Raw genomic sequence first — 24,259 nt, forward strand, 5'->3', positions numbered from 1 at the left:
CAATAGTTGAGCGTCAGCGACGCAAACTTGTGTATCTAGACTCCACGACACAACGCGCACGCAGATTACGGCATTCCGTCGTGGGGCCATACGTGTATCACACGAACGCCGCACTTCAGCAAGCTGCTGTATCTTGTCCTCTGCAAAGTGCAAGGCTGCCTACACATGCGCGAGACGGTGAGAGTGTGACACTAACGTGACACAAGCATGGCGATGCGCGGTGTCTGTTTTGTATGTGGACGACCATCTCCTCTCGAAAGCCCATACTCCGCAACAATGACTCACCAACACACGTCGTTCCCACAGTAGCGACAGCAATGCCGACCAGTGTATCTCGTTACAAATGGTAGTGCTTGGTGGCAACAGAATCGCCGCCATCGACGTGGGCAGTATTGCGCGACCAGCAGAATATGCATGGCACCGGCAAGCTGTCGGCGACAGTACCGACGACGTGAAGCTGCTAGTTTGTCGAAAACAGCGACGCCTTGGAGTAGAACGCTGGTGCCGACAACACTGGCGACAATAACTTGAACGTGACAGCATTGGTCCTGGCAACGCCGGCAGCTTGGGAGAGCGACATCGGGGCTGGACTTGAAAGCGACCGCATTACTCGTAGCAACGCCGACGGCATAGAGCTGGTAGCGTTGACACCGATAACACAGACAACATGAAAGTGGAAGATTTAGTGACGGCAACACCAACGACTTGAGAGTGGAAGTACTAGTGCCGGTAGAGCCGATGACGTGGTAGAGATGGCGCCAGCAGCGATGGCATGAAATTGGCAGCGCTGGCACCGACAACATCAATCGCTTGGGGGTGGCATTGGGGTCTGTGTCACCGACGACGTGAGCTTGGTACCGTTGATACCGACAGCACCAACAGCCTGGGCGTGGTAGCATAGGTGGCGGCAACGGCAAAGACTTTGAAGCGGCAGCAATGACATCAACAGCCAGGAGCTGCGGTAATGTTTGCGTACACTCTGGATGGCACTTGGGAAAATGACCGTCCTCGGCTTGGGTCGACACTGATAGAAGGTGTACGAGTCACAACACAGCACCGCCAACACATAATCAGTGGCAGGGATCACATCATCAGTGGCAGGAACTAGTGTGATCTTGAGCAAAGCCTGCAGCTTGGTGCTACCGCAATCACTGCTGTAGACGCAATTGCAACCGCGAACAGCCCCCACGCTAGCCTGCACATTCATAAGGTGGCTTCCAGATGAGGTCGAGGACGAGCATATATGTGGAGGCTCACACAGCTTCCACTCCTTTGAATGGCTTCTCAATGGACCTCATGGTGCCAGAAACGGTGGCTTGATCCATGTTGAGGGCTTGTTGCATCCAGGCATCTTGATCAGACTAGCGACAGCTGACGTGGCAGCTCTGGCATGGTAGACGCATTGGCGTCGTGGACTGGAGCCTTGACAGCAGCTTGGCCTAGCTCTAGTTGATACACAACTTGAGCGAGCTTGATCCGTGCTCCGGGTCTCAGGAGTCAACCGAGGGAGACTTGAGTGTCGTGTAGCGCTTCGTGCAGGATCTTGACACAAAACACGCTTGGGGGCGGACTTCGGCTGTGTTGGGGCTAGTCCCAATCTTCAGCCCACAGCTGGGTGGACGAATGGACGACTGCCAATGCTGAAGTCGGTGTATGTAAATTAAGTGAGCTTCGAGTTTGCGTCCGCACAGAAGGCGAGACTACCGAGGTGTCAATCTCACAAGATCGAGATATGACTACATGGGCGCCAAATCTCAAGCACGGTAGTGGTAGCATTTCGAGGTGCTTGTTGTCTCCGAGGCAGATTCGCGAATGAGGCCAAATAAACAAAAGGCGGATGGAGGCGAATGGACGGTGACCAACCACTTATCCACCACCGCTCTGCAGCCACCCCATCCGGGTTTCGTGCATGTCCGGGGCTGTCGTCAGCTATGCGCTCGTCGATCGTACTCACTTTGACGGGTTCACACAATGTCTTTTCGTATGAAGTTTTGAGTTTCACCTTTCGCAGTATATTTTGATAGTAATGACTTGCCATAGTAAACGCAAGCATTACCACCATTATTCACTATATGAGGTCCAGCCAATCCCTCTTTTATCTTGGTCTACATTTTTCTTGCTGCTGATCCGTATACTGCCAGTTTGTATTCTCGAAAGAACCCGTCGCAGCGCAATCAACAAACCCGGCCCAAATTGAGCCCTCCGCCCTCCCATAAGTGATAAAGCCCAGTCCGTACCCCACCTCCGCCCTCGCATAAGTGATAAAGCCCAAATCAGCTATTCAGACTCAGATTCAGCCTGAGCATTTTACATGTAATACTGTAGCATTTTTGTAACCACAGCAATATCGTGAGTACAGTCTCCTAGACAGCAGGGATTTTCTCTGGTAACTCCCTGAGTTACCAAATACACATGTACTTCAGCATCTAGGACGCCTACAATATCTGCATCTAACTGTGTTTCAATAAGCATTCATCAATAAGCATTCATGTTGATAAATCCATTAACCGCAAAGCTTACTACACTCGGCCTCTGCTCTTGGGGCTCGAGAACGAGCTCACGCGGCAGTTTTTCCTAGTCGTAGCTGCCTTAGCGCACGTCGATCCATACGCAATACACACTTTCGTCACCTTCGCTCCCAAGGTGACATAGTCGCCTTTTACTCTCGCTTAAGTCCACGATGAGCTCCACCCGCTTCAAGCCTCTCAACATGATGACGCACATGCCGAATCTCGAGCAAAATCTCCTCGAACCCGCTCTTCATGTGGTCCCAGCGAGCCTGCGCCCGGTCCTCCGTCGCAAATAGGCCTTCAGAATCTCACCCCAGAACGCGTTGTTGACTGCAACAGCTCCAACCACAAGCCACTGGTACCACGGAATGTACTCGAATCCAAAGATGTCGTCCATGATAACAGGGACGTTGCTCACGAGCACCGTCAAAATCACCGACATACACGCCGCCAACTGCATGTAGCCATTCGACAACATCCGTGCAAACACAGGCTCCGTGAAGTGACGCACCGTGTAGGCTCGCAGCACCTCCGTGAAGGCCAAACCCAAGAACACCATCGTCTGAGCTCGTCCCAGACCCGCTGGGACGCAGTCGTAGTCGCCTCCTTCACAGTAAACAGTCGAGTTCTCATACGACGTCATACCGGCCACTTCCTCGCCGAAAATGTACGAGCCGTCCGAGTACTGAGCAGCACAGTTGCCGTACACTTTCCAGCCATCGTCGATGCCTTCCCATCGACGACACGTCACGTCCGTGAAGTCCGTCCCATCTGGACCGCCGCCAGTATTGTAGATGTCGTCCGTCAGCAACACGCCGAAGTTCCAGTACAGTCCCAAGAGAAACGTGGTCATAGCTCCAGCGAGAAGCAGGAACGCGTTGAAGAGCACGAGCAGCCACAGTCGACCGTGGATCAGCGAAGTCTGCTTGTGACGTGGTTTGTCTGCCATGATGTGTGGGTCGCCCTTCTCCAAGCTTAGCGCGACAGCAGGCATACCGTCCGTGAACAGGTTGAGCAGCAGAATGTGCAGCGCCTCGAGAGGAAGCGGGAACCCGCCAGCAACCGAGATGAAGATCAGGATGATCTCTCCGATGTTCGTGGACAGCAAGAACATGACAAACTTCTGGATGTTGGCGTAGATGACGCGGCCCTTCTCCACAGCCGTGACGATACTGCAGAAGTTGTCGTCCATCAAGATCATGTCGGACGCTCCCTTGGCCACTTCCGTGCCTGAAATCCCCATGGCCACACCGATATCCGCCTCCTTCAACGCTAGTGCGTCGTTGACACCATCTCCAGTCATAGCAGCGATGAGTCCTTGACGTTGAAGAGATTTCACGATCTCGATCTTGTCTTCGGGCTTGGCACGAGCGAACACCAACGTGCGTGACGTGATCTCGTCGATGTCAGCGGGGGGCAAGTACACGTCTCCATTCGGACGAAGCTGCGTGCAGTCTGTTGCTTGAGCCTCCGGGTCCGCGCCCACTTGTAGCAAATCAATGTTCTTGGCGATGGCAACAGCCGTAGCGAGGTAGTCGCCAGTGATCATCACCGTACGGATGGAAGCAGCTCGTGCAGTGGCAATGGCATCGCGCACGCCGTCACGTTCCGGGTCGATAGACGCCACCAGTCCGAGAAACACTAACGGCTTGGACAAGGCTTCAAACTTCTCGTCCACATCGTCGCAGTCTTCCCCGAACGGCAATTCGTGCATCGGCTGGATAGCCACAGCAAGAACACGCAGCGCCTGCGACGATAGCGCGTCCACCGCCTCGAGAATCTCCTGACGCTGTACGTTGTTCAACGTCTCGAACGTGCCATCCTTCCGGCAGTACTGGGTGCAGTTGCGTAAAATGTAGTTCGGTGCGCCCTTCACGTTCGCCACCAGCTTGGGCGGCTGGTCACCTGGAAGCGCCAACGTATCGAACATCGCCATGCCATTCACCACAGGTAGGGCGTTCACTGTGACCATCATCTTACGTGATGAGCTGAACGGTACTTCCACTAGCCGAGGGTAGTCTTCCAGCAGACTATCTTCCCAGATGCCTGCCTTGGCGGCTGCAACGACCAAAGGCGCTTCGGACGAGTTGCCAAACGGAAGCCAACGTGGAGTCTCGCCGTCGTCCCCTTCCACTTGCTTGAGTTGCGTGTTACTGCACAGCACCGAGGCCATCAAAGTCGCGCGAACTTGCACATTGCCGGCCTCCGGTTCGCCTTGACTGCTACCGTCCGAAGCGAGGATAGAGCCTTCAGGTGTGAACCCCTTGCCAGTGATTGAATACTCGCGGAAATCGCCCCAGAGCTTCACTGCAGTCATCTTGCCTTCCGTCAATGTACCCGTCTTGTCGGTACAGATGACTGACGCTGCGCCTAGCGTCTCCACTGACGCGAGTTTACGTACAAGCACATTCTTCTTGACCATCTCGGCCGTACCGGACGACAGACAGATAGTCACGACCATCGGTAGACCCTCGGGAACAGCACTCACGGCCACAGACACAGCAGCCATGATCATAGTCAAGTACGTGGGTCTGTCCGGGTGACGAGGATCTTCATTGCCGCGGATCATACCGACGATAAACACGAGGATGGCCACACCCACCGCGATGAGACCCATGACGTACCCAGTGTGGTGTAGAGCTCGCTGCAGAGGCGTGAGCTTCGGACGGTGCTTGGCGATGCAGTCACCAAGAGGGTTACGGATCCACTTCTTCTCTGCTGATGCATCCGTGCCGCTCTTGGCTTGTAGTAGAGCTGCAATGGAGCCCACCCGCGTGTTCATACCAGTCTCCACTACAATACCACGAGCGTTGCCGGCGGTGATCGTCGTGGACGAGAAGACCATGTTACTCGCTGTCAACTTGGCAGGTTTGCCGGCTCCAGCGGGGTGGATCGGAGCGTTGTATTTCTTGGGGACATCCTCCGAGTCGCCCGTGAGCAGCATCTCGTTACACTTGAGATCGACACTAGTGAACAGCCGAATGTCAGCAGGCACACCGTCGCCTGTGACGAGGATCTGTCCACCACTTGTTGCATCCCGTCACGGATGACAAGCGACTGCAGACGAGTGAAGATGCAAAGATCTCTCGACATCCAACTGCAGCCGAAAGCTCGAGCGCACTTTCAACACTCTTTCCCCGCCAAGGACGAGACTTGTTTGGTCAGCTTCTCCTGAGTTTCATGGTCTCGGAGATGGGGGCATTCGCGCTTCAGGGACGATGTAACAGACCTCTCGTCAGCATGGAAGGTAATTCTGGTTCTTTTGTGCAATTTCGATAATCACATTATGTGGACCACATCGCTGAGAAGTCATTTTCCCAGATTATGTGGACCACAGAACGAAGAGTCGCATCTCCCGTGAGTTATCAGAAAAAGGAGCGGCAACAGCGCTTGAGCCATTTGTGACGACGATTATGCAGCGCACCGCCTTACCACCGCGAGCGTACCGTCATATACTGCAGCAACAGCAGACAGTCGGCGAAGAGCGATTGAAGTGCTCAACACTTCTGGTAACACGACAACCGCCGCAAAACTCGTAGCGTGCAGCCTGCTACCTGCCGTTGTACAGACGCAATAGTTGAGCGTCAGCGACGCAAACTTGTGTATCTAGACTCCACGACACAACGCGCACGCGGATTACGGCATTCCGTCGTGGGGCCATACGTGTATCACACGAACGCCGCACTTCAGCAAGCTGCTGTATCTTGTCCTCTGCAAAGTGCAAGGCTGCCTACACATGCGCGAGACGGTGAGAGTGTGACACTAACGTGACACAAGCATGGCGATGCGCGGTGTCTGTTTTGTATGTGGACGACCATCTCCTCTCGAAAGCCCATACTCCGCAACAATGACTCACCAACACACGTCGTTCTCACAGTAGCGACAGCAATGCCGACCAGTGTATCTCGTTACAAATGGTAGTGCTTGGTGGCAACAGAATCGCCGCCATCGACGTGGGCAGTATTGCGCGACCAGCAGAATATGCATGGCACCGGCAAGCTGTCGGCGACAGTACCGACGACGTTGAAGCTGCTAGTTTGTCGAAAACAGCGACGCGTTGGAGTAGAACGCTGGTGCCGACAACACTGGCGACAATAACTTGAACGTGACAGCATTGGTCCTGGCAACGCCGGCAGCTTGGGAGAGCGACATCGGGGCTGGACTTGAAAGCGACCGCATTACTCGTAGCAACGCCGACGACATAGAGCTGGTAGCGTTGACACCGATAACACAGACAACATGAACGTACGACTTGAGAGTGGAAGTACTAGTGCCGGTAGAGCCGATGACGCGGTAGAGATGGCGCCAGCAGCGATGGCATGAAATTGGCAGCGCTGGCACCGACAACATCAATCGCTTGGGGGTGGCATTGGGGTCTGTGTCACCGACGACGTGAGCTTGGTACCGTTGATACCGACAGCACCAACAGCCTGGGCGTGGTAGCATAGGTGGCGGCAACGGCAAAGACTTTGAAGCGGCAGCAATGACATCAACAGCCAGGAGCTGCGGTAATGTTTGCGTACACTCTGGATGGCACTTGGGAAAATGACCGTCCTCGGCTTGGGTCGACACTGATAGAAGGTGTACGAGTCACAACACAGCACCGCCAACACATAATCAGTGGCAGGGATCACATCATCAGTGGCAGGAACAAGTGTGATCTTGAGCAAAGCCTGCAGCTTGGTGCTACCGCAATCACTGCTGTAGACGCAATTGCAACCGCGAACAGCCCCCACGCTAGCCTGCACATTCATAAGGTGGCTTCCAGATGAGGTCGAGGACGAGCATATATGTGGAGGCTCACACAGCTTCCACTCCTTTGAATGGCTTCTCAATGGACCTCATGGTGCCAGAAACGGTGGCTTGATCCATGTTGAGGGCTTGTTGCATCCAGGCATCTTGATCAGACTAGCGACAGCTGACGTGGCAGCTCTGGCATGGTAGACGCATTGGCGTCGTGGACTGGAGCCTTGACAGCAACTTGGCCTAGCTCTAGTTGATACACAACTTGGGCGAGCTTGATCCGTGCTCCTGGTTTCAGGAGTCAACCGAGGGAGACTTGAGTGTCGTGTAGCGCTCGTACAGGATCTTGACACAAAACACGCTTGGGGGCGGACTTCGGCTGTGTTGGGGCTAGTCCCAATCTTCAGCCCACAGCTGGGTGGACGAATGGATGACTGTCAATGTTGAAGTCGGTGTATATAAATTGTGTGAGCTTCGAGTTTGCGTCCGCACAGAAGGCGAGACTACCGAGGTGTCAATCTCACAAGATCGAGATATGACTACATGGGCGCCAAATCTCAAGCACGGTAGTGGTAGCATTTCAATGCGCTTGTTGTCTCCGAGGAAGATTCGCGAATGAGGCCGAATAATTAAACGGCGGATGAAGGCGAATGGACGGTGACCAACCACTTATCCACCACCGCTCTGCAGCCACCCCATCCGGGTTTCGTGCATGTCCGGGGCCGTTGTCAGCTACGCGCTCGTCGATCGTACTCACTTTGACGGGCTCACCCCAATGTCTTATCGTTTGAAGTTTGAAGTTTTACCTTTCGCAGTATATTTTGATAGTAATGGCTTGCCATAGTAAACGCAAGCATTACCACCATTATTCACTATATGAGGTCCAGCCGATCCCTCTTTTATCCTGGTCTATTGCTGCTGATCCGTATACTGCCAGTTTGTATTCTCGAAAGAACCCGTTCAGCAAACCCGGCCCAAATTGAGCCCTCCGCCCTCCCATAAGTGATAAAGCCCAGTCCGTACCACCTCCGCCCTCGCATAAGTGATAAAGCCCAAATCAGCTATTCAGACTCAGATCCAGCCTGAGCATTTTACATGTAACATTGTAGCATTTTTGTAGCCACAGCAATATCGTGAGTACAGTCTCCTAGACGGCAGAGATTTGTACTTCAGCATCTAGGACGCCTACAATATCTCCATTTAACTGTGTTTCAATAAGCATTCATCAATGAGCATTCATGTTGATAAATTCATTAACCGCAAAGCTAACTACACTCGGCCTCTGCTCTTGGGGCTCGAGAACGAACTCACGCGGCAGTTTTTCCTAGTCTTAGCTGCCTTAACGCACGTCGATCCATACGCAATACACACTTTCGTCACCTTCGCTCCCAAGGTGACATTGTCGCCTTTTACTCACGCTTGAGTCCACGATGAGCTCCACCCGCTTCAAGCCTCTCAACATGATGGCGCACATGCCGGATCTCGAGCAAAATCTCCTCGAACCCGCTCTTCATGTGGTCCCAGCGAGCCTGCGCCCGGTCCTTCCGTCGCAAATAGGCCTTCAGGATCTCACCCCAGAACGCGTTGTTGACTGCAACAGCTCCGACCACAAGCCACTGATACCACGGAATGTACTCGAATCCAAAGATGTCGTCCATGATAACAGGGACGTTGCTCACGAGCACCGTCAAAATCACCGACATACACGCCGCCAACTGCATGTAGCCATTCGACAACATCCGTGCGAACACAGGCTCCGTGAAGTGACGCACCGTGTAGGCTCGCAGCACCTCCGTGAAGGCCAAACCCAAGAACACCATCGTCTGAGCTCGTCCCAGACCCGCTGGGACGCAGTCGTAGTCGCCTCCTTCACAGTAAACAGTTGAGTTCTTGAACGACGTCATACCGGCCACTTCCTCGCCGAAAATGTACGAGCCGTCCGAGTACTGAGCAGCACAGTTGCCGTACACTTTCCAGCCATCGTCGATGCCTTCCCATCGACGACACGTCACGTCCGTGAAGTCCGTCCCATCTGGACCGCCGCCAGTATTGTAGATGTCGTCCGTCAGCAACACGCCGAAGTTCCAGTACAGTCCCAAGAGAAACGTGGTCATAGCTCCAGCGAGAAGCAGGAACGCGTTGAAGAGCACGAGCAGCCACAGTCGACCGTGGATCAGCGAAGTCTGCTTGTGACGTGGTTTGTCTGCCATGATGTGTGGGTCGCCCTTCTCCAAGCTTAGCGCGACAGCAGGCATACCGTCCGTGAACAGGTTGAGCAGCAGAATGTGCAGCGCCTCGAGAGGAAGCGGGAACCCGCCAGCAACCGAGATGAAGATCAGGATGATCTCTCCGATGTTCGTGGACAGCAAGAACATGACAAACTTCTGGATGTTGGCGTAGATGACGCGGCCCTTCTCCACAGCCGTGACGATACTGCAGAAGTTGTCGTCCATCAAGATCATGTCGGACGCTCCCTTGGCCACTTCCGTGCCTGAAATCCCCATGGCCACACCGATATCCGCCTCCTTCAACGCTGGTGCGTCGTTGACACCATCTCCAGTCATAGCAGCGATGAGTCCTTGACGTTGAAGAGATTTCACGATCTCGATCTTGTCTTCGGGCTTGGCACGAGCGAACACCAACGTGCGTGACGTGATCTCGTCGATGTCAGCGGGGGGCAAGTAGACATCTCCATTCGGACGAAGCTGCGTGCAGTCTGTTGCTTGAGCCTCCGGGTCCGCGCCCACTTGTAGCAAATCAATGTTCTTGGCGATGGCAACAGCCGTAGCGAGGTAGTCGCCAGTGATCATCACCGTACGGATGGAAGCAGCTCGTGCAGTGGCAATGGCATCGCGCACGCCGTCACGTTCCGGGTCGATAGACGCCACCAGTCCGAGGAACACCAACGGCTTGGACAAGGCTTCAAACTTCTCGTCCACATCGTCGCAGTCTTCCCCGAACGGCAATTCGTGCATCGGCTGGATAGCCACAGCAAGAACACGCAGCGCCTGCGACGATAGCGCGTCCACCGCCTCGAGAATCTCCTGACGCTGCACATTGTTCAACGTCTCGAACGTGCCATCCTTCCGGCCGTACTGGGTGCAGTTGCGTAAAATGTAGTTCGGTGCGCCCTTCACGTTCGCCACCAGCTTGGGCGGCTGGTCACCTGGAAGCGCCAACGTATCGAACATCGCCATGCCATTCACCACAGGTAGGGCGTTCACTGTGACCATCATCTTACGTGATGAGCTGAACGGTACTTCCACTAGCCGAGGATAGTCTTCCAGCAGACTATCTTCCCAGATGCCTGCCTTGGCGGCTGCAACGACCAAAGGCGCCTCGGACGAGTTGCCAAACGGAAGCCAACGTGGAGTCTCGCCGTCGTCCCCTTCCACTTGCTTGAGTTGCGTGTTACTGCACAGCACCGAGGCCATCAAAGTCGCGCGAACTTGCACATTGCCGGCCTCCGGTTCGCCTTGACTGCTACCGTCCGAAGCGAGGATAGAGCCTTCAGGTGTGAACCCCTTGCCAGTGATTGAATACTCGCGGAAATCGCCCCAGAGCTTCACTGCAGTCATCTTGCCTTCCGTCAATGTACCCGTCTTGTCGGTACAGATGACTGACGCTGCGCCTAGCGTCTCCACTGACGCGAGTTTACGTACAAGCACATTCTTCTTGACCATCTCGGCCGTACCGGACGACAGACAGATAGTCACGACCATCGGTAGACCCTCGGGAACAGCACTCACGGCCACAGACACAGCAGCCATAATCATAGTCAAGTACGTGGGTCTGTCCGGGTGACGAGGATCTTCATTGCCGCGGATCATACCGACGATAAACACGAGGATGGCCACACCCACCGCGATGAGACCCATGACGTACCCAGTGTGGTGTAGAGCTCGCTGCAGAGGCGTGAGCTTCGGACGGTGCTTGGCGATGCAGTCACCAAGCGGGTTACGGATCCACTTCTTCTCTGCAGACGCATCCGTGCCGCTCTTGGCTTGTAGTAGAGCTGCAATGGAGCCCACACGCGTGTTCATACCAGTCTCCACTACAATACCACGAGCGTTGCCGGCGGTGATCGTCGTGGACGAGAAGACCATGTTACTCGCTGTCAACTTGGCAGGTTTGCCGGCTCCAGCGGGGTGGATCGGAGCGTTGTATTTCTTGGGGACATCCTCCGAGTCGCCCGTGAGCAGCATCTCGTTACACTTGAGATCGACACTTGTGAACAGCCGAATGTCAGCAGGCACAACGTCGCCTGTGACGAGGATCACGATGTCTCCAGGCACCAGCTGCTTGCTGTCCACCACTTGTTGCATCCCGTCACGGATGACAAGCGACTGCAGACGAGTGAAGATGCAAAGATCTCTCGACATCCAACTGCAGCCGAAAGCTCGAGCGCACTTTCAACACTCTTTCCCCGCAAAGTTACCCCTAAGGACGAGACTTGTTTGTTCAGCTTCTCCTGAGTTTCATGGTCTCGGAGATGGGTGCATTCGCGCTTCAGGGACGATGTAACAGACCTCTCGTCAGCATGAAAGGCAATTCTGGTTCTTTTGTGCAGTTTCTATAATCACATTTTGTGGACCACATCGTTGAGAAGTCATTTTCCCAGATTATGTGGACCACAGAACGAAGAGTCGCATCTCCCGTGAGTTATCAGAAAAAGGAGCGGCAACAGCGCTTGAGCCATTTGTGACGACGATTATGCAGCGCACCGCCTTACCACCGCGAGCATACCGTCATCTACTGCAGCAACAGCAGACAGCCGGCGAAGAGCGATTGAAGTGCTCAACACTTCTGGTAACACGACCACCGCCGTAAAACTCGTAGCGTGCAGCCTGCTACCTGCCGTTGTACAGACGCAATAGTTGAGCGTCAGCGACGCAAACTTGTGTATCTAGACTCCACGACACAACGCGCACGCAGATTACGGCATTCCGTCGTGGTGCCATACGTGTATCACACGAACGCCGCGCTTCAGCAAGCTGCTGTATCTTGTCCTCTGCAAAGTGCAAGGCTGCCTACACATGCGCGAGACGGTGAGAGTGTGACACTAACGTGACACAAGCATGGCGATGCGCGGTGTCTGTTTTGTATGTAGACGACCATCTCCTCTCGAAAGCCCATACTCCGCAACAATGACTCACCAACACACGTCGTTCTCACAGTAGCGGCAGCAACGCCGACCAGTGTAACTCGTTACAAATGGTAGTGCTTGGTGGCAACAGAATCGCCGCCATCGACGTGGGCAGTATTGCGCGACCAGCAGAATATGCATGGCACCGGCAAGCTGTCGGCGACAGTACCGACGACGTGAAGCTGCTAGTTTGTCGAAAACAGCGACGCCTTGGAGTAGAACGCTGGTGCCGACAACACTGGCGACAATAACTTGAACGTGACAGCATTGGTCCTGGCAACGCCGGCAGCTTGGGAGAGCGACATCGGGGCTGGACTTGAAAGCGACCGCATTACTCGTAGCAACGCCGACGGCATAGAGCTGGTAGCGTTGACACCGATAACACAGACAACATGAAAGTGGAAGATTTAGTGACGGCAACACCAACGACTTGAGAGTGGAAGTACTAGTGCCGGTAGAGCCGATGACGTGGTAGAGATGGCGCCAGCAGCGATGGCATGAAATTGGCAGCGCTGGCACCGACAACATCAATCGCTTGGGGGTGGCATTGGGGTCTGTGTCACCGACGACGTGAGCTTGGTACCGTTGATACCGACAGCACCAACAGCCTGGGCGTGGTAGCATAGGTGGCGGCAACGGCAAAGACTTTGAAGCGGCAGCAATGACATCAACAGCCAGGAGCTGCGGTAATGTTTGCGTACACTCTGGATGGCACTTGGGAAAATGACCGTCCTCGGCTTGGGTCGACACTGATAGAAGGTGTACGAGTCACAACACAGCACCGCCAACACATAATCAGTGGCAGGGATCACATCATCAGTGGCAGGAACAAGTGTGATCTTGAGCAAAGCCTGCAGCTTGGTGCTACCGCAATCACTGCTGTAGACGCAATTGCAACCGCGAACAGCCCCCACGCTAGCCTGCACATTCATAAGGTGGCTTCCAGATGAGGTCGAGGACGAGCATATATGTGGAGGCTCACACAGCTTCCACTCCTTTGAATGGCTTCTCAATGGACCTCATGGTGCCAGAAACGGTGGCTTGATCCATGTTGAGGGCTTGTTGCATCCAGGCATCTTGATCAGACTAGCGACAGCTGACGTGGCAGCTCTGGCATGGTAGACGCATTGGCGTCGTGGACTGGAGCCTTGACAGCAACTTGGCCTAGCTCTAGTTGATACACAACTTGAGCGAGCTTGATCCGTGCTCCTGGTTTCAGGAGTCAACCGAGGGAGACTTGAGTGTCGTGTAGCGCTTCGTGCAGGATCTTGACACAAAACACGCTTGGGGGCGGACTTCGGCTGTGTTGGGGCTAGTCCCAATCTTCAGCCCACAGCTGGGTGGACGAATGGACGACTGCCAATGCTGAAGTCGGTGTATGTAAATTGTGTGAGCTTCGACGCACAGAAGTAGGCGAGACTACCGAGGTGTCAATCTCACAAGATCGAGATATGACTACATGGGCGCCAAATCTCAAGCACGGTAGTGGTAGCATTTCGAGGCGCTTGTTGTCTCCGAGGCAGATTCGCGAATGAGGCCGAATAAACAAACGGCGGATGAAGGCGAATGGACGGTGACCAACCACTTATCCACCACCGCTCTGCAGCCACCCCATCCGGGTTTCGTGCATGTTCGGGGCTACGCGCTCGTCGATCGTACTCACTTTGACGGATTCACACAATGTCTTTTCGTATGAAGTTTTGAGTTTCACCTTTCGCAGCATATTTTGATAGTAATGACTTGCCATAGTAAACGCAAGCATTACCACCATTATTCACTATAAAAGATGAGGTCCAGCCGATCCCTCTTTTATCTTGGTCTACATTTTTCTTGCTGCTGATCCGTATACTGCCAGTTTGTATTCTCGAAAGAACCCGTCGCAGCGCAATCAACAAACCCGGCCCAAATTGAGCCCTCCGCCCTCCCATAAGTGATAAAGCCCACCTCCGCCCTCGCATAAGTGATAAAGCCCGAATCAGCTATTCAGACTCAGATCCAGCCTGAGCATTTTACATGTAATACTGTAGCATTTTTGTAACCACAGCAATATCGTGAGTACAGTCTCCTAGACAGCAGAGATTTTCTCTGGTAACTCCCTGAGTTACCAAATACACATGTACTTCAGCATCTAGGACGCCTACAATATCTGCATTTAACTGTGTTTCAATAAGCATTCATGTTGATAAATCCATTAACCGCAAAGCTTACTACACTCGGCCTCTGCTCTTGGGGCTCGAGAACGGCAGTTTTTCCTGCCTTAGCGCACGTCGATCCATACGCAATACACACTTTCGTCACCTTCGCTCCCAAGGTGACATAGTCGCCTTTTACTCTCGCTTAAGTCCACGATGAGCTCCACCCGCTTCAAGCCTCTCAACATGATGACGCACATGCCGAATCTCGAGCAAAATCTCCTCGAACCCGCTCTTCATGTGGTCCCAGCGAGCCTGCGCCCGGTCCTTCCGTCGCAAATAGGCCTTCAGAATCTCACCCCAGAACGCGTTGTTGACTGCAACAGCTCCGACCACAAGCCACTGATACCACGGAATGTACTCGAATCCAAAGATGTCGTCCATGATAACAGGGACGTTGCTCACGAGCACCGTCAAAATCACCGACATACACGCCGCCAACTGCATGTAGCCATTCGACAACATCCGTGCAAACACAGGCTCCGTGAAGTGACGCACCGTGTAAGCTCGCAGCACCTCCGTGAAGGCCAAACCCAAGAACACCATCGTCTGAGCTCGTCCCAGACCCGCTGGGACGCAGTCGTAGTCGCCTCCTTCACAGTAAACAGTTGAGTTCTCGAACGACGTCATACCGGCCACTTCCTCGCCGAAAATGTACGAGCCGTCCGAGTACTGAGCAGCACAGTTGCCGTACACTTTCCAGCCATCGTCGATGCCTTCCCATCGACGACACGTCACGTCCGTGAAGTCCGTCCCATCTGGACCGCCGCCAGTATTGTAGATGTCGTCCGTCAGCAACACGCCGAAGTTCCAGTACAGTCCCAAGAGAAAAGTGGTCATAGCTCCAGCGAGAAGCAGGAACGCGTTGAAGAGCACGAGCAGCCACAGTCGACCGTGGATCAGCGAAGTCTGCTTGTGACGTGGTTTGTCTGCCATGATGTGTGGGTCGCCCTTCTCTAAGCTTAGAGCGACAGCAGGCATACCGTCCGTGAACAGGTTGAGCAGCAGAATGTGCAGCGCCTCGAGAGGAAGCGGGAACCCGCCAGCCACCGAGATGAAGATCAGGATGATCTCTCCGATGTTCGTGGACAGCAAGAACATGACAAACTTCTGGATGTTGGCGTAGATGACGCGGCCCTTCTCCACAGCCGTGACGATACTGCAGAAGTTGTCGTCCATCAAGATCATGTCGGACGCTCCCTTGGCCACTTCCGTGCCTGAAATCCCCATGGCCACACCGATATCCGCCTCCTTCAACGCTGGTGCGTCGTTGACACCATCTCCAGTCATAGCAGCGATGAGTCCTTGACGTTGAAGAGATTTCACGATCTCGATCTTGTCTTCGGGCTTGGCACGAGCGAACACCAACGTGCGTGACGTGATCTCGTCGATGTCAGCGGGGGGCAAGTACACGTCTCCATTCGGACGAAGCTGCGTGCAGTCTGTCGCTTGAGCCTCCGGGTCCGCGCCCACTTGTAGCAAATCAATGTTCTTGGCGATGGCAACAGCCGTAGCGAGGTAGTCGCCAGTGATCATCACCGTACGGATGGAAGCAGCTCGTGCAGTGGCAATGGCATCGCGCACGCCGTCACGTTCCGGGTCGATAGACGCCACCAGTCCGAGGAACACTAACGGCTTGGACAAGGCTTCAAACTTCTCGTCCACATCGTCGCAGTCTTCCCCGAACGGCAATTCGTGCATCGGCTGGATAGCCACAGCAAGAACACGCAGCGCCTGCGACGAGAGCGCATCTACCGCCTCGAGAATCTCCTGACGCTGCACATTGTTCAACGTCTCGAACGTGCCATCCTTCCGGCAGTACTGGGTGCAGTTGCGTAGAATGTAGTTCGGTGCGCCCTTCACGTTAGCCACCAGCTTGGGCGGCTGGTCACCTGGAAGCGCCAACGTATCGAACATCGCCATGCCATTCACCACAGGTAGGGCGTTCACTGTGACCATCATCTTACGTGATGAGCTGAACGGTACTTCCACTAGCCGAGGGTAGTCTTCCAGCAGACTATCTTCCCAGATGCCTGCCTTAGCGGCTGCAACGACCAAAGGCGCCTCGGACGAGTTGCCAAACGGAAGCCAACGTGGAGTCTCGCCGTCGTCCCCTTCCACTTGCTTGAGTTGCGTGTTACTGCACAGCACCGAGGCCATCAAAGTCGCGCGAACTTGCACATTGCCGGCCTCCGGTTCGCCTTGACTGCTACCGTCCGAAGCGAGGATAGAGCCTTCAGGCGTGAACCCCTTGCCAGTAATTGAATACTCGCGGAAATCGCCCCAGAGCTTCACTGCAGTCATCTTGCCTTCCGTCAATGTTCCCGTCTTGTCGGTACAGATGACCGACGCTGCGCCTAGCGTCTCCACTGACGCGAGTTTACGTACAAGCACATTCTTCTTGACCATCTCGGCCGTACCGGACGACAGACAGATAGTCACGACCATCGGTAGACCCTCGGGAACAGCACTCACGGCCACAGACACAGCAGCCATAATCATAGTCAAGTACGTGGGTCTGTCCGGGTGACGAGGATCTTCATTGCCGCGGATCATACCGACGATAAACACGAGGATGGCCACACCCACCGCGATGAGACCCATGACGTACCCAGTGTGGTGTAGAGCTCGCTGCAGAGGCGTGAGCTTCGGACGGTGCTTGGCGATGCAGTCACCAAGAGGGTTACGGATCCACTTCTTCTCTGCAGACGCATCCGTGCCGCTCTTGGCTTGTAGTAGAGCTGCAATGGAGCCCACACGCGTGTTCATACCAGTCTCCACTACAATACCACGAGCGTTGCCGGCGGTGATCGTCGTGGACGAGAAGACCATGTTACTCGCTGTCAACTTGGCAGGTTTGCCGGCTCCAGCGGGGTGGATCGGAGCGTTGTATTTCTTGGGAACATCCTCCGATTCGCCCGTCAGCAGCATCTCGTTACACTTGAGATCGACACTTGTGAACAGCCGAATGTCAGCAGGCACAACGTCGCCTGTGACGAGGATCACGATGTCTCCAGGCACCAGCTGCTTGCTGTCCACCACTTGTTGCATCCCGTCACGGATGACAAGCGACTGCAGACGAGTGAAGATGCAAAGATCTCTCGACATCCAACTGCAGCCGAAGCTCGAGCGCACTTTCAACACTCTTTCCCCGCCAAGGACGAGACTTGTTTGGTCAGCTTCTCCTGAGTTTCATGGTCTCGGAGATGGGGGCATTCGCGCTTCAGGGACGATGTAACAGACCTCTCGTCAGCATGGAAGGTAATTCTGGTTCTTTTGTGCAATTTCGATAATCACATTATGTGGACCACATCGCTGAGAAGTCATTTTCCCAGATTATGTGGACCACAGAACGAAGAGTCGCATCTCCCGTGAGTTATCAGAAAAAGGAGCGGCAACAGCGCTTGAGCCATTTGTGACGACGATTATGCAGCGCACCGCCTTACCACCGCGAGCGTACCGTCATATACTGCAGCAACAGCAGACAGTCGGCGAAGAGCGATTGAAGTGCTCAACACTTCTGGTAACACGACAACCGCCGCAAAACTCGTAGCGTGCAGCCTGCTACCTGCCGTTGTACAGACGCAATAGTTGAGCGTCAGCGACGCAAACTTGTGTATCTAGACTCCACGACACAACGCGCACGCGGATTACGGCATTCCGTCGTGGGGCCATACGTGTATCACACGAACGCCGCACTTCAGCAAGCTGCTGTATCTTGTCCTCTGCAAAGTGCAAGGCTGCCTACACATGCGCGAGACGGTGAGAGTGTGACACTAACGTGACACAAGCATGGCGATGCGCGGTGTCTGTTTTGTATGTGGACGACCATCTCCTCTCGAAAGCCCTTACTCCGCAACAATGACTCACCAACACACGTCGTTCTCACAGTAGCGGCAGCAACGCCGACCAGTGTATCTCGTTACAAATGGTAGTGCTTGGTGGCAACAGAATCGCCGCCATCGACGTGGGCAGTATTGCGCGACCAGCAGAATATGCATGGCACCGGCAAGCTGTCGGCGACAGTACCGACGACGTGAAGCTGCTAGTTTGTCGAAAACAGCGACGCCTTGGAGTAGAACGCTGGTGCCGACAACACTGGCGACAATAACTTGAACGTGACAGCATTGGTCCTGGCAACGCCGGCAGCTTGGGAGAGCGACATCGGGGCTGGACTTGAAAGCGACCGCATTACTCGTAGCAACGCCGACGGCATAGAGCTGGTAGCGTTGACACCGATAACACAGACAACATGAAAGTGGAAGATTTAGTGACGGCAACACCAACGACTTGAGAGTGGAAGTACTAGTGCCGGTAGAGCCGATGACGTGGTAGAGATGGCGCCAGCAGCGATGGCATGAAATTGGCAGCGCTGGCACCGACAACATCAATCGCTTGGGGGTGGCATTGGGGTCTGTGTCACCGACGACGTGAGCTTGGTACCGTTGATACCGACAGCACCAACAGCCTGGGCGTGGTAGCATAGGTGGCGGCAACGGCAAAGACTTTGAAGCGGCAGCAATGACATCAACAGCCAGGAGCTGCGGTAATGTTTGCGTACACTCTGGATGGCACTTGGGAAAATGACCGTCCTCGGCTTGGGTCGACACTGATAGAAGGTGTACGAGTCACAACACAGCACCGCCAACACATAATCAGTGGCAGGGATCACATCATCAGTGGCAGGAACAAGTGTGATCTTGAGCAAAGCCTGCAGCTTGGTGCTACCGCAATCACTGCTGTAGACGCAATTGCAACCGCGAACAGCCCCCACGCTAGCCTGCACATTCATAAGGTGGCTTCCAGATGAGGTCGAGGACGAGCATATATGTGGAGGCTCACACAGCTTCCACTCCTTTGAATGGCTTCTCAATGGACCTCATGGTGCCAGAAACGGTGGCTTGATCCATGTTGAGGGCTTGTTGCATCCAGGCATCTTGATCAGACTAGCGACAGCTGACGTGGCAGCTCTGGCATGGTAGACGCATTGGCGTCGTGGACTGGAGCCTTGACAGCAACTTGGCCTAGCTCTAGTTGATACACAACTTGGGCGAGCTTGATCCGTGCTCCTGGTTTCAGGAGTCAACCGAGGGAGACTTGAGTGTCGTGTAGCGCTCGTACAGGATCTTGACACAAAACACGCTTGGGGGCGGACTTCGGCTGTGTTGGGGCTAGTCTCAATCTTCAGCCCACAGCTGGGTGGACGAATGGATGACTGTCAATGTTGAAGTCGGTGTATATAAATTGTGTGAGCTTCGAGTTTGCGTCCGCACAGAAGGCGAGACTACCGAGGTGTCAATCTCACAAGATCGAGATATGACTACATGGGCGCCAAATCTCAAGCACGGTAGTGGTAGCATTTCAATGCGCTTGTTGTCTCCGAGGAAGATTCGCGAATGAGGCCGAATAATTAAACGGCGGATGAAGGCGAATGGACGGTGACCAACCACTTATCCACCACCGCTCTGCAGCCACCCCATCCGGGTTTCGTGCATGTCCGGGGCCGTTGTCAGCTACGCGCTCGTCGATCGTACTCACTTTGACGGGCTCACCCCAATGTCTTATCGTTTGAAGTTTGAAGTTTTACCTTTCGCAGTATATTTTGATAGTAATGGCTTGCCATAGTAAACGCAAGCATTACCACCATTATTCACTATATGAGGTCCAGCCGATCCCTCTTTTATCCTGGTCTATTGCTGCTGATCCGTATACTGCCAGTTTGTATTCTCGAAAGAACCCGTTCAGCAAACCCGGCCCAAATTGAGCCCTCCGCCCTCCCATAAGTGATAAAGCCCAGTCCGTAACCTCCGCCCTCGCATAAGTGATAAAGCCCAAATCAGCTATTCAGACTCAGATCCAGCCTGAGCATTTTACATGTAACATTGTAGCATTTTTGTAGCCACAGCAAACAGTCTCCTAGACGGCAGAGATTTGTACTTCAGCATCTAGGACGCCTACAATATCTCCATTTAACTGTGTTTCAATAAGCATTCATCAATGAGCATTCATGTTGATAAATTCATTAACCGCAAAGCTAACTACACTCGGTCTCTGCTCTTGGGGCTCGAGAACGAACTCACGCGGCAGTTTTTCCTAGTCTTAGCTGCCTTAACGCACGTCGATCCATACGCAATACACACTTTCGTCACCTTCGCTCCCAAGGTGACATTGTCGCCTTTTACTCTCGCTTAAGTCCACGATGAGCTCCACCCGCTTCAAGCCTCTCAACATGATGACGCACATGCCGAATCTCGAGCAAAATCTCCTCGAACCCGCTCTTCATGTGGTCCCAGCGAGCCTGCGCCCGGTCCTTCCGTCGCAAATAGGCCTTCAGGATCTCACCCCAGAACGCGTTGTTGACTGCAACAGCTCCGACCACAAACCACTGATACCACGGAATGTACTCGAATCCAAAGATGTCGTCCATGATAACAGGGACGTTGCTCACGAGCACCGTCAAAATCACCGACATACACGCCGCCAACTGCATGTAGCCATTCGACAACATCCGTGCGAACACAGGCTCCGTGAAGTGACGCACCGTGTAGGCTCGCAGCACCTCCGTGAAGGCCAAACCCAAGAACACCATCGTCTGAGCTCGTCCCAGACCCGCTGGGACGCAGTCGTAGTCGCCTCCTTCACAGTAAACAGTCGAGTTCTCATACGACGTCATACCGGCCACTTCCTCGCCGAAAATGTACGAGCCGTCCGAGTACTGAGCAGCACAGTTGCCGTACACTTTCCAGCCATCGTCGATGCCTTCCCATCGACGACACGTCACGTCCGTGAAGTCCGTCCCATCTGGACCGCCGCCAGTATTGTAGATGTCGTCCGTCAGCAACACGCCGAAGTTCCAGTACAGTCCCAAGAGAAAAGTGGTCATAGCTCCAGCGAGAAGCAGGAACGCGTTGAAGAGCACGAGCAGCCACAGTCGACCGTGGATCAGCGAAGTCTGCTTGTGACGTGGTTTGTCTGCCATGATGTGTGGGTCGCCCTTCTCTAAGCTTAGAGCGACAGCAGGCATACCGTCCGTGAACAGGTTGAGCAGCAGAATGTGCAGCGCCTCGAGAGGAAGCGGGAACCCGCCAGCCACCGAGATGAAGATCAGGATGATCTCTCCGATGTTCGTGGACAGCAAGAACATGACAAACTTCTGGATGTTGGCGTAGATGACGCGGCCCTTCTCCACAGCCGTGACGATACTGCAGAAGTTGTCGTCCATCAAGATCATGTCGGACGCTCCCTTGGCCACTTCCGTGCCTGAAATCCCCATGGCCACACCGATATCCGCCTCCTTCAACGCTGGTGCGTCGTTGACACCATCTCCAGTCATAGCAGCGATGAGTCCTTGACGTTGAAGAGATTTCACGATCTCGATCTTGTCTTCGGGCTTGGCACGAGCAAACACCAACGTGCGTGACGTGATCTCGTCGATGTCAGCGGGGGGCAAGTACACGTCTCCATTCGGACGAAGCTGCGTGCAGTCTGTTGCTTGAGCCTCCGGGTCCGCGCCCACTTGTAGCAAATCAATGTTCTTGGCGATAGCAACAGCCGTAGCGAGGTAGTCGCCAGTGATCATCACCGTACGGATGGAAGCAGCTCGTGCAGTGGCAATGGCATCGCGCACGCCGTCACGTTCCGGGTCGATAGACGCCACCAGTCCGAGGAACACCAACGGCTTGGACAAGGCTTCAAACTTCTCGTCCACATCGTCGCAGTCTTCCCCGAACGGCAATTCGTGCATCGGCTGGATAGCCACAGCAAGAACACGCAGCGCCTGCGACGAGAGCGCATCTACCGCCTCGAGAATCTCCTGACGCTGTACGTTGTTCAACGTCTCGAACGTGCCATCCTTCCGGCAGTACTGGGTGCAGTTGCGTAAAATGTAGTTCGGTGCGCCCTTCACGTTAGCCACCAGCTTGGGCGGCTGGTCACCTGGAAGCGCCAACGTATCGAACATCGCCATGCCATTCACCACAGGTAGGGCGTTCACTGTGACCATCATCTTACGTGATGAGCTGAACGGTACTTCCACTAGCCGAGGATAGTCTTCCAGCAGACTATCTTCCCAGATGCCTGCCTTAGCGGCTGCAACGACCAAAGGCGCCTCGGACGAGTTGCCAAACGGAAGCCAACGTGGAGTCTCGCCGTCGTCCCCTTCCACTTGCTTGAGTTGCGTGTTACTGCACAGCACCGAGGCCATCAAAGTCGCGCGAACTTGCACATTTCCGGCCTCCGGTTCGCCTTGACTGCTACCGTCCGAAGCGAGGATAGAGCCTTCAGGTGTGAACCCCTTGCCAGTGATTGAATACTCGCGGAAATCGCCCCAGAGCTTCACTGCAGTCATCTTGCCTTCCGTCAATGTTCCCGTCTTGTCGGTACAGATGACCGACGCTGCGCCTAGCGTCTCCACTGACGCGAGTTTACGTACAAGCACATTCTTCTTGACCATCTCGGCCGTACCGGACGACAGACAGATAGTCACGACCATCGGTAGACCCTCGGGAACAGCACTCACGGCCACAGACACAGCAGCCATAATCATAGTCAAGTACGTGGGTCTGTCCGGGTGACGAGGATCTTCATTGCCGCGGATCATACCGACGATAAACACGAGGATGGCCACACCCACCGCGATGAGACCCATGACGTACCCAGTGTGGTGTAGAGCTCGCTGCAGAGGCGTGAGCTTCGGACGGTGCTTGGCGATGCAGTCACCAAGAGGGTTACGGATCCACTTCTTCTCTGCAGACGCATCCGTGCCGCTCTTGGCTTGTAGTAGAGCTGCAATGGAGCCCACCCGCGTGTTCATACCAGTCTCCACTACAATACCACGAGCGTTGCCGGCGGTGATCGTCGTGGACGAGAAGACCATGTTACTCGCTGTCAACTTGGCAGGTTTGCCGGCTCCAGCGGGGTGGATCGGAGCGTTGTATTTCTTGGGGACATCCTCCGAGTCGCCCGTGAGCAGCATCTCGTTACACTTGAGATCGACACTAGTGAACAGCCGAATGTCAGCAGGCACACCGTCGCCTGTGACGAGGATCACGATGTCTCCAGGCACCAGCTGCTTGCTGTCCACCACCTGTTGCATCCCGTCACGGATGACAAGCGACTGCGGGCTGGACAGACTGGCAAGCGCGGCTAACGCGTTACTGGCGGAGTGTTCTTGGTACGTCGCCACGCCTGCGTTCAGCGTGACAATGGCGAGGATAGCGATACCTTCAACCCATTCTTGCAAGGCCAAAGACGCCAACGCAGCGAAGAGCAGCATGGCGATGATTAGATTGTAGAACTGCAGCAGGAAGATCACGCTGACTGGCGTTCTGGCTTCTTCTTCCAGTGCATTGACACCGTAACGCAGTATCCGACGCTCCACGTCCATGACATTTAGTCCCCGCTCGAGGTTCGTGTTTAGCATTTTAGTGATAAGCTCGGTAGATCGCTGGTGCCACGTCTTCTCGTCGGTCTCATTAAGTGTCGCGAAGGACTCGCGCGTGGGCACGGGATTGGCAGCAAGGAGAAGCTCTCCGTCATTTAAGAATCGCGAACGGTGATCAGGTAGCGGAGTACTGGATCCTCCAGCAACCGATTTGCTGTTGGTTGCCATCTTGGCGTCGACGTGGTACAGATCAGCGGCTGAGAAGGAGCGCGCGCCGCTGGACACG

At 54.4% G+C, this 24,259-nt stretch overlaps 6 protein-coding genes across 6 annotated transcripts; all 6 read right to left on the bottom strand.

The window, feature by feature from the left end:
• Positions 1-2,519: 2,519 nt before the first annotated feature.
• On the bottom strand, positions 2,520-5,962 carry PITG_02360 (P-type ATPase (P-ATPase) Superfamily; the record flags this gene model as incomplete). Its single annotated transcript, XM_002907255.1, has 3 exons — positions 2,520-2,668; positions 2,823-5,476; positions 5,943-5,962. The coding sequence occupies 3 exons, from the start codon at positions 5,960-5,962 to the stop codon at positions 2,520-2,522; spliced, it is 2,823 nt and encodes a 940-aa protein (XP_002907301.1).
• Positions 5,963-8,662: 2,700 nt separating this feature from the next.
• On the bottom strand, positions 8,663-11,635 carry PITG_02361 (P-type ATPase (P-ATPase) Superfamily; the record flags this gene model as incomplete). Its single annotated transcript, XM_002907256.1, has 1 exon — positions 8,663-11,635. The coding sequence occupies one exon, from the start codon at positions 11,633-11,635 to the stop codon at positions 8,663-8,665; it is 2,973 nt and encodes a 990-aa protein (XP_002907302.1).
• Positions 11,636-14,072: 2,437 nt separating this feature from the next.
• On the bottom strand, positions 14,073-14,357 carry PITG_22698 (uncharacterized protein; the record flags this gene model as incomplete). Its single annotated transcript, XM_002907257.1, has 1 exon — positions 14,073-14,357. The coding sequence occupies one exon, from the start codon at positions 14,355-14,357 to the stop codon at positions 14,073-14,075; it is 285 nt and encodes a 94-aa protein (XP_002907303.1).
• Positions 14,358-14,726: 369 nt separating this feature from the next.
• Positions 14,727-17,699, bottom strand: PITG_02362 (P-type ATPase (P-ATPase) Superfamily; the record flags this gene model as incomplete). The annotated part of the gene is made up of 1 exon (XM_002907258.1): positions 14,727-17,699. The coding sequence occupies one exon, from the start codon at positions 17,697-17,699 to the stop codon at positions 14,727-14,729; it is 2,973 nt and encodes a 990-aa protein (XP_002907304.1).
• Positions 17,700-20,769: 3,070 nt separating this feature from the next.
• Positions 20,770-21,264, bottom strand: PITG_02363 (uncharacterized protein; the record flags this gene model as incomplete). Its single annotated transcript, XM_002907259.1, has 1 exon — positions 20,770-21,264. The coding sequence occupies one exon, from the start codon at positions 21,262-21,264 to the stop codon at positions 20,770-20,772; it is 495 nt and encodes a 164-aa protein (XP_002907305.1).
• A 269-nt stretch (positions 21,265-21,533) lies between these two features.
• Positions 21,534-23,865, bottom strand: PITG_02364 (P-type ATPase (P-ATPase) Superfamily; the record flags this gene model as incomplete). Its single annotated transcript, XM_002907260.1, has 2 exons — positions 21,534-21,588; positions 21,629-23,865. 2 exons carry the CDS (start codon positions 23,863-23,865, stop codon positions 21,534-21,536), a joined length of 2,292 nt encoding a protein of 763 aa, XP_002907306.1.
• Positions 23,866-24,259: the final 394 nt, after the last annotated feature.

Source organism: Phytophthora infestans, genomic scaffold (genome assembly GCF_000142945.1).
Source record: "Phytophthora infestans T30-4 supercont1.3 genomic scaffold, whole genome shotgun sequence".
NCBI classification, from domain to species: Eukaryota; Oomycota; class Peronosporomycetes; order Peronosporales; family Peronosporaceae; genus Phytophthora; species Phytophthora infestans.